General features: G+C 36.6%; 1 protein-coding gene across 1 annotated transcript in view; it reads left to right on the plus strand.

Moving 5' to 3' along the window:
- The window catches only part of LOC105805582 (E3 ubiquitin-protein ligase Topors-like), a 44,477-nt gene extending 30,226 nt beyond the window's left edge, over positions 1-14,251 (plus strand). Inside the window, 2 exon segments of the mRNA XM_012638514.1 lie at positions 12,274-12,341; positions 14,113-14,251. Coding sequence (XP_012493968.1) covers positions 12,274-12,341; positions 14,113-14,251 — 207 coding nt within the window.
- Positions 14,252-14,487: the final 236 nt, after the last annotated feature.

The following is a 14,487-nucleotide window of genomic DNA, read 5'->3' on the forward strand; positions in this document are numbered from 1 at the left end:
CACACACACACACACACACACACACACACACACACACACACACATTCTCACAGAGCAAGTCAGGCTGCAGTCCCAATCTTCCTTATAAAAAATACAAAGGCATTCTTCCAAGGCAAAGCTAGAATCTCTAATAGTAGTGTTCCTGCCCCACTGTTACAGCTGTCTTTAAGGTGTCCTGCCTGTGTTCTTCCATTTATACAAATTAGGGTAGGTTGACAAACCCGGCCCATGGACAAAGAGCTCAACCCATTACCCTAAGCAGTCTTCCCTGGAAATATTTACATTTGCTGTTTCCTCTGCTTGGCACTTTTTTCACCCAATTTTCATATGACTTTCTTCTTTCTTCTTTTTGTTCTCCACTCAAACTGCTATCATACTAGTAAAGGTTTCCATGACCAGCCTTTATGAAATAGTCACAAATCTTTCTCCATTCACAGCATTCTCTTTTTCTCTTACTATGCTTTATTTTCACTACTTGACATATTATTTTTATTTATTTTTTTACTTGGTGTCTCCCCCTACTAAAATAGGAACTTCATTGAGTATAGGGACTTGGTTTGTTCACTGCTGATTTTCTAGTGTTTATAACAGTATCTGGCATTTAGTAGGTATTCAACAAATATTTAATTAATATATGAATAAATTATCCCAGGAATATGACAAGCAAAATCAAGAGGCCCATTGTTTAGCAGGTAAAATAAGCAAAAGCCCTAAATTAGTGTAGGAATTCACAAGGCTCTGAGAACAATGTCCTCATGAAAAGCAGATTCCATTAAACAGAGAGCATTAAAAAAACAACAACAACACAAAAAACCAACTAGAAGCCCTTAATGTTTTCAAGGTATGTAGTTTTTATGCCCACCAGGAAAAGCAAAAGCATTTAGAATCTCCAGAAATAACAAAGATATTTAATATATATACAAGAACATCATAGCCCAAATACAAAGCAAACTACAACATATCATGATTTTGAGCAATAAAGAAAGTGAAATAAAAGAAACTCCATTTGACTTTTATGCTTGGAATATTCAACTTCCATAGTAAAGGTTCAGTGTCACAGAATTGCTGACGTTCTTATTTTCCCCTGACTGTGTATATAACCCAGCCAACCAGGGCAAGAAGGACCTCCTGGGCAGTAGCTGAGCAGATTGCTTCATTCTCTGGCCAAACTATAAAGTTCCCAGTGGAGGAATGTTTGTCTTCCATTAGTCCATGGCTTCTTCAGGAACTGCCCTGTCAGCATGCACTCACAAGCTACATGTGGCTATTTAGTTTTAACAGAATTAAAATTATATAAAGTTAAAAATTCCTTTCTTAGTTGCACTAGCCACAATTCAAGTGCTTAATAGCCACAGGTGACTTGTGACTACCACTGAATAGATAGATAGATAGATAGAAAGCATAGTTTGTATATTTGTCCACTCCAAATGTCATGTTGAAATTTGATCCCCAATGTTGGAGCTGGGGTCTGGTGAGAGGTGTTTGGGTCATGGGGGCAGATCCCTCATGAATGGCTTGCTGCCATGGTCTGGTAATGCGTGAGTTTTCACTCTATTAGTTACTGTGAGATCTGATTGTTTAAAAAAACCCTGGCACTTCCTCCTCTCTCTCACTCGCTGCCTTCCTTTTGCCATGTTGCCATATATGCCTGTTCTCCTTCCGCCATGAGTGGAAGCTCCCTGAAGCCGTCACCAGAAGCAGATACTGGTACGATTCTTGTACAGCCTGCAGAACTGGAAGCCAAATAAACCTTTTTTTTTATGAATTACCCAGCCTCAGGTATTTCTTTGATAGCAAAGCAAATGGACTAAGACAATACATAAAACTGAACAGTGAAGAAATAGAACATTTTCATTACTGGAGAAACTCCTCTTGTTCCAAGATAGAGAGAAGTATAAAAAAAGAGTTAAAAAAGATACGCGATTCTGCATCCTGCACTTTGCACATACTTGGCAAAATAGCGGGTCTGCAGTTGCCAATGACATCTCAGGCAGGAAGCCTTGATCTTACATGTTTACACAAAACCACAAACCTGTCTCCCCTTTGTTTCATACCACTGAAATTCTTGCTTAGAATCTGGGTCCATTTTTCTGGTATTTTTGGGGAGTTATTATGATACAGATGGGAAATAATTTTCTGTCTCTGTTTTCTTTTTGGTAGTAACCTTAAATAATGCTAAGCCTGCAGGATGTCCTTCCAAGTGTTTTGCAAAACAGCATACTTCTGTGATCAAAACTATATAAAAGTTAGTACTTATTTTCCATTATCTGTTATTCCTGCTACATTATATTACCTCTTTTGTTTCGGAAGAGGTATGTTCTCCTTCAGATTGATAGATTTAATTATTTCTAAAATACAATGGGAACTTGAAAATTACAGTTTATTTTATCATCTACTTTATTTCCCATCAAGATTACATTTCTTTCTCTGTGGGAATCACAATATTTGGTTCTCTATTGAATAACATTCGCATAATCATAATTTTGTAAATGCAGTTATTGATTTCTCAAAAGCCAAACCATAGAAAAATCGTTGAAGATTATTATAATTATAGAAGGCAATTCAAAGTCAGGTTGGTGGGTTGAAATCAGCCACAAAAATAGAAAATGGAACAAATCAGTCCTCTGCCTCCTCCACCACTGACTGAGTCAGTTTACCGTCAAATACTGGATATGAGGCTCTACAAATTTACAATTTCATTATTTAAATGGCAGATATCAAGGAATAACTTACATTATGACAAGAATTAGACATAGAGATTTACATATATTGCTTATAGTTATAAATGAAACCAGTCAAACAATTAAGTAACAATAAAAATAACAAAACTAGGAGGGAAGTAGTAGTATAAATCAATCAAATTCCTCATCTTTCATATGCAAAGTTTACAGTTACTACCTATAATTGATAAATAGGGAAAAAACAGATTTCGGCATATTATTTAGAATAATTGTGCTGACAGAAGGTTTGGGGAGAGGAGGACAGAAAAATTTTCTTTTCATTTAATATTGCTTCCTACTGTTTGAACTTTTACTATATGCATATGTTTCTTTAACAAATGTAAACTTCAAAAATAAAACACACATGAACAAATATATTGACTGCGTTCTGCCAAACCTTCCATATGAATAAATAACTTGTGATTGAACTTAAACTGTTATAGAAAAGTGAAGGAACAAAAACATTTACTAGGTGTGTGCCATGTGTACTGTTCTAGGAGCTTCTACATTCATTAATTCCTAATTGCAAAATCCTCCAACTGTCCCTGTGAAATAGATACTACACAGGAGCACTCTGGAAATTTAGCACTCTGGAGACAAAAGGGGTGTTTTCGAGGCAGATTTCGATAAGTCCCTACAATGATGAGGACACTCAGTGTCATCTGTGTATAAAACTGACTTTGTCAGTGATGTCAGAAGTGGAACTCCATTTCCTGTTGGAGCTTCCTTCATCCTTGTTAAAGAATAAAGACTGTGAGATGGGAATAGAAGGGGAAAGTATATTATTCTTTGATCACGCTTGCCTGGCCACAGGTGGGCAAGCAGATTGACCTGTCCATCCAAGCTGAGCAATTCTTTACTCCTTCATTTTTGTTTATGACTTTATTTCTTCATCCTTGGCAAGAACAGAAAGTAAATCATGGCATTTCTTGGCTGAAAGGCAGAGTGAAGCAGCTGTGACCCTTGAGATATTGTTTACTTTACAGCCTCCTGATACACCCTCAGTCACTTCTGCTGGACATGCTTGATGGCTTTCGTTCACACAGTTGGCTGTTCCATCTGCTCCACCAATTGATAAAGGGGCAGAGAGTGGCTGCTTTAAGCTACATTTATTAGTGCATTCATTAAAAATTTATGAGCACCTACGGTCTGCCAGATACTGAGGCAGTTGCAAATAGGAACAAATCAGGAACCCTACCCTTAAGGAGCTAACAGTCTAGTAAGGGAAGACAGACATGTAAATATTAATCATTACATGATTAGAATGAGTACTGAAAGAGGTATGAATAAAGTGACATGGGAACAAAGGAAAAAGAATAATTCTGTATAGGAGAAAAGTGGAGAGAGGCAAATTATAGGAAGATTTTAAAGGAAGAGTGATGCTTAAAGTATGCTCTTGGGATAGGCAATGGTCAAGCCTATAGAGGGCTTCATGACTCAGTACAAATAATGCCCAGAAATCAATGACTGTGGCACAGTTATAGGCCATAAAAGGTAGCAGGTTGGGCGGATGTGGTGATGTGCCACCCAGACCACCCCTTTAGGACCAAATCATTAACCCCAGCTGACAGTAGCTTGATTTGCTGAGGGCTCAGAGCTGAGCCTTTTCCTGGAAATTGCCTTTCACCAAAGGGAGCCCCGTCAGCCAAGTGTGTTCCCCCATTTCATAGGTAATCTGACTCACCTAATTTATCAGTTTAGGGATGCAAAAGCTTAACTGCCTTGCCTCAGTTGGGAGGTAATTATGATGGGCCATCTAAATTCCAGAGCTCTCCACATGTGGGAAGCTGAAAAATCACACCCCAAGGATATTATGTCCTAATGCCTGGAACCTGTAAATGTTATTTCATCTGGAAACTAGCTCTTCACAGATGTGACTAAGTTAAGGGTTTTGAGACTAGGGCATTATCCTGGATTATCAAGGTGGTTCCTAAATGCAATCAATCCCACGAGAAGGTGATAGGAGGACAGAGGCAGAGATTGGAGTGACACAGCCACTAGCCAAAGAATACCAACAAGGCAAGGAATGATTTTCCCCTAGAGCCTTTGGAGGGAGTTCGGCCCTATGGACACACTGATTTGGGTTCAGTGATAACTGATTTCAGGCTTCTGGCCTTCAAAACTATGAGAGAGAAAAAGTGTGCTATTTGAAGTCACCTGGTTTGCAGTAATTTGTTACAGCAGCCATAGGAAACTAACACGCCCTGGGATCAGCAGGGGCTTTATTACAACTACATCTCAGTTCAACTTCTCTGTCTGCCAATCTTGTGAAACAAGTTAAGCCAAGTCTAAGTAGGCAATCTCCTAGGTCCTCCAGCCTAGACCAGTCTTTTGTGGCTTAGCTCAAAACTTTAGGACAAATAAGAATTTGTCAGGAAAAAAGGTGTGATGATTAAATTTGTATATCACTTTGGGCTGAGGGATGCCTGCCTAGTTGGTAAAACATTATTTCTGGGTGTGTCTGTGAGGGTTTTATGGAAGAGATTAGTATTTGAATCAATAGACTGAAAAAAGAAGATCACCATACCCAATACTGAAGGACACCATCCAGTCTATTGTGGGCCCAAATAGAACAAAAAGATGAAAGAAGGGTAAATCCGCTCTCTCTGCTTTGGCTGGGACATCCATACTCTTCTGCCGTCAGACATGGGCACTCCTGGTTCTCAGGTCTTCAGACTCAGAGTGAGACCTACACCATCATCTCCCCTGGTTCTTAGGCTTTCGGTCTCGGACTGAAACTCCACCACCAGCTTTCCTCGTTCTCCAGCATGCAGTGGGCAGATCCTGGGACTTCTTAGCTGCCATAATCACGTGAGTCAATCTCTCATAATAAATCTTGTTGTATATATGGTATCTATTTATATTCTATTGGTTCTGTTTCTCTGGAAAACCCTGCCTAACATAAGGGACAAATGTCAGGCAGGGAACAACATGTGCAAATGCATGAGAGAACCAAGTGTATTTGGAAGTTCTGGGACATGCAGGGTATAGATGCTACAGTGAGCCTCACATCTTGAAGCTGCACTCAGGGTCTCTTTATGGCCTAATTTCCTGCTTTGTTTTTGACTTCTATTGAGCCCAGACCTGACACTCAGAACAACGGGCCCACCTCCTGCAAGGCTTTTCGTTTCATATTTGGACATTATTCCAAAAGCAGTGCGTTAATCTTGAAGAATTGTTTTGCTGGGGAGTAATATGATCTGTTCTGTGTCTTTTAAGATCAATGGGCTGCAATGTGTAAACAGGAGTGAAGGAAAGAAGATAGAGGTCACAAGGGCACTTGGACGACAAGTGCAAAGGGGAACAAGGTTGCATGAACTTGGGTTTGTTGTTTCCTGGACTTTGAAAGGGAACAACTTCGGAAAATAGATTATGTTCAGTCAGTGTTGACCTTAAGCCCCATAATTAAATGTTTAGAGGCTAACAATTTGAGAGGCAAACAAGAATTCTGATGATAATGTACCTGTGATCACAGCTGGCAGAAAGCTGTAGGGATCTGGATCATATTGCCTGGGTTTCAACAAGATCATCACTTATTCATAATATATGTTTAAGCAAGTTTTACGAACTATATTAATATATGTAAAGCACTTAGATGAACTCCTGGTACATAACAAATGCTTAATAACATTACTTGTTATTAGTCCAGTAGTTTCCTCAAACGTTTTATAGTAAGAAGACCTGCTTTTCATTCACCAGAGCCCTGGAATCTCAGGAAATGATGAGGATAAAAGACCATATTTAATAAGTTGCTGATTAAAGTTGGAAAAGATACCAGAGACTTCACCCCCTGCCCAGCCCCACACCCTAACTTCCTCCTCCCTCTTCCCTTCTGAGAATGGTGAGCTAGTCAAGGAAATCCCATATGCTTAGAACCAAAAGGGGTATCTATTAATTGGCAAACCACCCAGCCAAGGCTGGGTTTCTACTATAGCCTGCCTCATCCTTTGGTTCCAGTGCTGGACTTGAACACTTCCAGTAATGGAGGACTCATACCAGTCCCTATCCCCATAGACTCGCAGTCTATATGAACTACTATGTACATACATAACAGCATAATCAATGACATTATGCAAGATGACTTGAGGGTAATATGGGAGCAAAGAGGAAGGAAGGACTAACTCACCTTGGGGTAGGTAGGCAAAGTTTGGCCAAAACAATTACGTCTGTGATGAATCTTACAGGATGAAGCATTTCTTGCCAAGTAGAGAAGCTGGGACAGGCATTTAATGAGAAAGGAATAGCCAACAACATCACAGAGCCTGGAAAGTGCCCAGCTTGCTGGGAAAATGTTGGTAGCTGGAACATAGCTAGAGCAGCCATGGGGTGGAACAGTGAGAGGAGGGCAGAAGTTTGGCAGGGGCAGGAGGCTGTAAATCCTACAAAGCAACGCCAAGGAGAGACTCTGAAGACTCTGAAGAAGAAGAGATACATAATCAGATTGGGTATAGAAAACCTCTGTGGCGCTACTATGGATGAAAAAGAGCAAGGCTATACCAAAGCCTCCTGAACATAATGAGGAAGTGACACATCTTTGAGATATAAAATTTAAAACCACAGTGATAACACAAATATTATTTTAATATTTAAAATCCAAAATAGAATGTAATTAAATTCTTTCCTTGGGATTCTGCATATAATCAATGAATGTTTTAGTTATCCAGGGATTTCCTGTTTATTTCTATTTTGTTTATATTTACTTCATCCATAAGTACTATTTTATAGACATGCAAGTTCAGAAAAAAATGCTTGCCTTTTAGCCCAAAACAAATAGAGAAGTGAAAATATCAAACTAAAAAAAAAAAAAAGTGTCTTGCTTTGTTTTTATTGTGAATGTCTAGAAAGGCAAAGTGTTTATTGTCTGAAAGGAACTGATCTATTGATCTCTACAAATATTTCTGTTCCCGTGAAAAATCATTGTGCAGTCCTCAGCATACATGTCCATCAATCTTAGCTTGAGCTGAGAGTATCTGGTAAAATTTCCCAATAGAATAATATGTGCTAAGATGTCACTTTCTAAAACTGAGGATTTTAATTCACAAAGATAAGTTTAAAGCACAAATTTAGAATGAAAACAAAACAAAAACTAAGTCCAAATGCAATATATTTTGGAAACAAAATGAATTAATAGTATTTCATAGGTTTTTTTCCTGAAGTTATTAGGAATTGAAATAAAGTTTAGTGCCTTTTTGTTATAAGTGGTTCGTATGCTCATAGTAAAACACTGACAATTAAAGTATAAAGGAGAAAATAAAAAATTATTCATAAAGACCAGACCCAGAAATAACCATCATAAATATTTCACACACTCCTTTCCATTCACACACATATATATTACATATTTATCTCTTATTTCTATTCATTTAAATTATGCCATGAGAATTTCCTATCATATTCAACGTTCTCTGAAAACAATACTCTAGTAGCTGCATAATATTACACCATAGGCCTAGTCTATAAATTATGTAACTATTAACTTGCAATGAGCATTTAGGTTGTTTCCAATTTTCTATATTTTAAGAACTCTGCAATGTTCATTCTTGTACATAAATTATTCCTCACATCTCTGTATCTCTTGTGATTTCCTAAGGGCAGAATCCTAGAATTGGAATTGTTGGGTCAAAGTGTAAGTTACAATTTTAAAGCTTTTTCTACTTATTGTCAAATTGCTTCGGGGGCAGGTTTTGCTAATTTGTAGTGCACTAGAAGTGCACAGCTTAATAAACAAAGCATGGTATATTATTTGTCCTTTTTAAATGTGAAGAGGGTTGTTTTCATATACTGGAAATTATATTCTGTGAATTGTTTCTCCCTGTCCTATTACCAGTTTTCCACTGGGATGTTTGTCTTCTTTATCTTCTTCCTCTTTTAAATTAAGGAAGGAGAGAGGTTTTCTTTGTAATATAGATACTTTGAGAAGCTCAGGAATGCCCATAAGATGGGGAATTTGGGCTTTCCTTTTTCTTTGCATGCTGGTTAGGGGGTTTGGTCCTAGACTCTAGATCATGTTGCCTGTGGAGACCCATTAAGGACACCTTGGTTAAGATCAAGGCTGCCAAGCACATAATAATCACATTATGCCTATGGTTTAGTCTTTTTCATATTTTTTGGCAATATTTTCCCCATATTTTTTGTTTGCCTTATTTTATTATCTTTTTTGACATAAAAGATACTTTATACTGCAATGTAGTAAAATTAATATGTCCTTTAGAATATATGCTTGACATTTTTTGTGGTTTCTTGCAAAAATTATATCTATATATCTCCAATCTTAAGTAAATGAAATAATCCCTAATGTTTCTAGTATGTTTTATGCTTTTTGTTTTGTTTTGTTTCACTTCATGGCTTCTGTTATCTAAATATAATATCTATAAGAATAATAATATATCTGGAATTCATTTTGATCTATTGTTTAAATGCCTTTTTTCAAAATACTTAAACATCTTTTTCAACATCAAGCTTCATTGACTGTACTAATTGCCACATTTAAGGTCTTTTCTGGAAGTTTCTGTAAATTGTCCCAAAATTAAAAAGAGAGTGGTAATGGTAGTAAAGACATTATAAGGGGGTGGAATTTTCAATCCTACTGCACCTAGTTTTCCCTTAGTGTATGGAAAATCAAAAATCACACAAATTTTGCCACCTTAAAGATTACTTTCATTCTGAGGAGATTTCCTATTTATTTTGAAATTCATATTATTCTTAATATAATTCTAATTCTATTTTCTGTCAACTGGTACCTTAGCTTAATTATCCTGAAAGAGTTTTGCTTAATCCATGTCTATGTTTGCATCACAAGACATCCTACATTAAACTGAAAATAATTGGGCCTAATCCTAGTTGCTTTTCTCTGAAGAATTAGTATGAGAGTGTGTTAATTTTGACAGCATAACATTCTCAGTTCATCCCTAACCCCATAGTTAGAATATGCCTTTCCAGGATTACTTGCTTTAGTTCTATTGATTAACCTAATAATTTTTGACTAATACTTTAAATTGCTGATTAGGTAAATATCCCTTTATTTGTTTTATTTGACTGTTTCCTTCAGGTTACTCTCACAATTTAAAATATAATTTTGAAAAGTCAATAAAATCTCTCAGAGGCGTTTATTATTATATGCTTCTAAATTAATTTACCAAAACAATGATAATGACAACATCTTTACATTATGGAGTTTTCTCATGTAGGAACATATGTTCAAATATTCCCTGGATAAAGTTTTGGCAGACCTTGATCCTGGTCCTAGATTTTTTTTCAATAACAAAATGGTCACTTTTATTTAAAATAAACATTACAAATATTGTACAAAGTTAAATTTCATGATTAAATATACAGAAAAATAGCATGCACACTTTATATCAAATCCACTTTGTAAAGTTAGTTGATTAGATGCCAATAAAGGAACTGGCAAAACTGAGAACTTGCTGCTATGTAAATTTTTAATGTTTGCAACCTGTAATCAAAAACACAAAATTCAGTCTCTTTAGAGGGAGTTTTAAAAAATTAAATACATACCTCAAATGCAGAGCCTATAAACTGTTATAGTTACCCAATATTTTTTAAAAGGAGGCTACGAGCCTTTTATTCCCAAAATGCTAGTGTGTAGCTATTTTTATAAATGGTGGAGAGAGGAAAAGATGGCGAGAAAGATAAATGGAAATGACAAAGTAGGGCATTATGCTCAATACTGACAGTAATCTCCAAAGGACATTCTTTTGGGTACCACTTTGTTGAAAGAGATTTCCCTTTGTTGAGTGTTTCCCTTCATATACCCTAAATTAAAAAAAAAAAATTCTTTAAGGACTAATTTTGAAAGTCTATGCATTACTTTGTTCCCTACATATAAGACAGAAATTTAGTTTTAACCTGGAATTAAAGCAGACTCTCCTCATTCAGGAAACAGAGTCACTGCCCTTGTGAAGACTGGCTACTCCCATCAGTGATACCACAAAGGCTTCTGCTCCTGGGATGGGTCTGGCGTTGGCAGCAATTCCAACAGCACCGCCACAGAAACAGGAGAACACCGTCACACATGCATACAAACCAAACACCACTGTGGACATAGGAAATGCCACAATGCTGAATTTACACAAGGTGAAATGTCCACATTGTGTTTTCTTTCACAGTTGTGTCTTGTTCTTCATGTTCAGACTAGAGTAGGAATTCCTTGCTCCTTTTCTAAGACAAGCCACTGTTGTTATTATTCTATTTAAATCTTGTATACTATAAGAACTAACGTTTACACATTTGTTCATGTCCCTACATAGACTCAATAAAAATGACAGGATATATTGCCAAAAACAAATTTCAATTCATTCATCATTTTCTCAACCTAGCCCCTTAGTCCCTTTGTATGGAGTCCTTAAAATTTTAGGTATAAAGGATGCAGTGGAACAGCTAAAGTTAATTTCACAGTTGAACTAAAAGATGACAAGCCAATATCAGGCATACGTTGTTCAAAGACATTTGAGTATCTACTTATGCCTTGTCAATTTTTCTTTTTTCTTTTTTTTTTTCTTTTACATACTGGAAATGGAAGCCTTGCTTAGGAAAGCAAACAGTCACATATGGCTTTAAGACCAAGAGTCACCCAGGAGAGTCCCTCCAACCTGTTACCCACAAGGTCCACATTTCAGCACCAGAGGAGTACGAGAGGCATATTCAGTGCTTAAAGGGGGAGGTCAGCAGTGAGTGTTGATTGCACACACTTATAAAGAGTCACAGCTTGTCATTTCTAGAAACTGCAGCCAGACATCAGGATACACTCCCCCTGGGGCTGAACAGGAATTTGTAGTAGCTGCCATCTGTACAAATTGCAATGACAGCATATGGCTCCGTTCCAAAGGTACAAATGTATGGTGAGCCTGAGGGAACCTGATATTTGAAAAAAACTCCATTTGGAACTTATTTTGGAAGGAAACTGGCTGACACCAAACTAGATTGTTTATTCATTTTTGGATCTTCAGCAGCAAAAATGTGTACTGTGCCATGGTCACTGGCTACACAGATGAGGGAAGCTTCCTGATTGAAGTTAATGCAATAAATATTTGCAGTTTGAGAGCCATAGTTCCCAAATTAAATGCCCTGATGAAGTAGCAAACATTCTTATAAAGGGTCCCCTTTTAAGATGCAGTTGCAATTGGCGTTCCTTACAGGTTGAGAGCAATACAGTTGACTCACGTGCATGCTCGGGGAGGCCAGGAGAGAGATGTTACTATCCATCGGGATACAAGACACAAAGGCCTTTAGGGTTATAGCAGGTTTCAAAGACATGCAACTGATGAGGACTGTGTTTCCATGTAAATACCTTAATCATGGAACCCAAAACAACCACAAATCTATCTCATCACAATTTGACTGCCTTAACTTGTGTAGAAACTTCTGTTTCAATAACAGTCTTCTTTTTCTGCTCATCCTAGATTATCATTATTGGGATGGTATTTCAGCTTTTTCCCACCAAAGTCTAAACTATTTGCTAAATAGTTACAGCAAAATAACCTTTCAACATGGCCTCCTTATAGAAATTCTTGTTTCTCTTTCTTTTTTTGAACAGATCAGTGTTACCAACTTTGGAATCCAGTTTCCATTCCACATGCAAAGCATCTGTGGTCCCTGTGAAAGGTAAGGGGCTTACAAGATAAGAGGTTCATGGTTCCAGAGAAGGCTCATGGCACCCACTCCTCAGTGTAACATGCCCGCCACTTGTGGACACCCAGAGGAGGTTGGGTCATATTGGGTGTTGTCTGGGTTGGAAGCGCTGGATGGAAGTGCATAATCCTGAGGGAGCCCGCGGACTGTCCAGTGCATCCACCTCGAACCTGCCAGGCAGGGGCTGCATGATTTTTAATATTATTGCTTTTAGATTTTGTTTTTACTTTTTTTCTTTTAAATAGAGACAGGGTCTCACTATGTTGCTCAGGCAGGCCTCCAACTCCTATGCTCAAGTGATCCTCCTGCCTTAGCCTCCTGAGTAGCTGGGATTATAGGAGTGGAGCCACCGGGCCTGGCATTTTTTATATTACAAAATAAAATGTTATAGATATGTAAATTCTTTCAAAATTAAGATGATCGGATGCAAGGTAATTCCAATGGAATTTTTTTGGATAGTGTAGGAATGATTGTAAAGTTCACCTGAAAGAAAAACTGTTTTGAGACTAGTCAAGAAAATGTTAAAAAGACACAACAAAAGGGTATTTGCTCTACAAGGTAACAAAATGCTTTATATAAACAGCAGTAATTGAGGTGATGTGATATTAGTATATGAAGAGACAGAACAATAGAATGAATAGAAAGTCAAGATATGGACCTATATATACATAAAAACAATTTAGAATATAATAAAGGAAACATGAGATCTGTAGGGAAAGATTGGATAACCAATAAATGCTAATAACAGAGCAGTCAGCTAATCATTACATCAAAATAATTTCCAAATTGCTGAAATATTTTAATATTTCTTTAAAAATCCACCAAACATGTTTTAGAAATAACTTCTTAAGCAAACATCACTAAATTTCATAAATAATAAAGATAGGTGATAGTTTTGATTGAAAAAAAAGAACATTCAAAAACAAAATTTAATGAAAAAGAAAGGCAGAAATATCTTTTTATAATGGTCATTATGTATGTATGTATATATATATATAAATACATATGTATAAATTTCCAGAAATCCAACGAGAAAGATGAAAAAATAGAGAAATGAGTATGTTACAAAGAAGATGTATAAGTAAATGGCCAAAAAAATGGAAAAACCTTTGCATATATATGACAAAGATTTGATAGTTATAATGTTTCTAAAATTTTCTTAAAATTAAAAAGAAAATGATAAAGAAAGAAGAATGAATATGTCACGAAGAAGATATATTAATAGTCAAGAATCACACAAAAACTTTCAACTTCAGTAGTATAGCCAGGGAATTGAAAATGAGTAAGTTTTCACCTATCAAACTGACAAATATTTTAAGGACAAATAATAACTAATGTTTTCATGGACACCATAGTCACTCTATTACCTTGCTGGTAAATTGCTATAGTTGTTTTGGAAGGAAATTTTGGAGTATTCTTCAAAAGCTTTAAAAATAGTTGTGCTTTTTGAGATGACACTTTTACATCTAGAAAGTTATCCAATGGAAGGAGCTATGGACGAATTTACAAATTTCTTTACATGAGTGGACATCTCAGTATAGTTTAGAAGACCAAAACGTCGGACACATTTTAAATGGGTAATTATTGAAGATTTATCAGGGAATTAGTTTATCCTTTAAAGCTATACTATGAAGGATATTTTTTGACAGAGAAGGGTATTCATATGTTAGCCTTATGTAATATGAGGTTATAAACAAAATAGACTTATTCCACTTTCATACATAATGTTTTTTGGCACTTACAGATCTATTAGTACCTTCCTACTGAGAACACATAAAATCAGGGATGTCAGAGAGTGCAAAATAGTGGTGGGAGTCCTCTCAGAACTGAAAGCTGGGTCCATAAGCACCGCTGGTTCTAATGACTGCCTACGAAGGAGTTAGGCAATAAGGGTTAGGAACTGCATCTTAAGTGCTATTTGAAAACTTCAGAACCTTTAGCACTTTCCCTTTTCAAAAATTCTCTATTTTTCTATAGTAATAGTCATTCATTTAACACATAGTTTTTGAGCACCCATTAGGTGCCAGACACTATTTTAAGTGCTGGGGTAGAAGCAGTAAACAGAAAAAGTCATTGCTCTCATGGAGCATATATTCAGATACAATAATGAAATATATAA

This window comes from Propithecus coquereli, unplaced genomic scaffold, assembly GCF_000956105.1.
Source record: "Propithecus coquereli isolate 6110/MARCELLA unplaced genomic scaffold, Pcoq_1.0 Scaffold130, whole genome shotgun sequence".
NCBI lineage: Eukaryota > Metazoa > Chordata > Mammalia > Primates > Indriidae > Propithecus > Propithecus coquereli.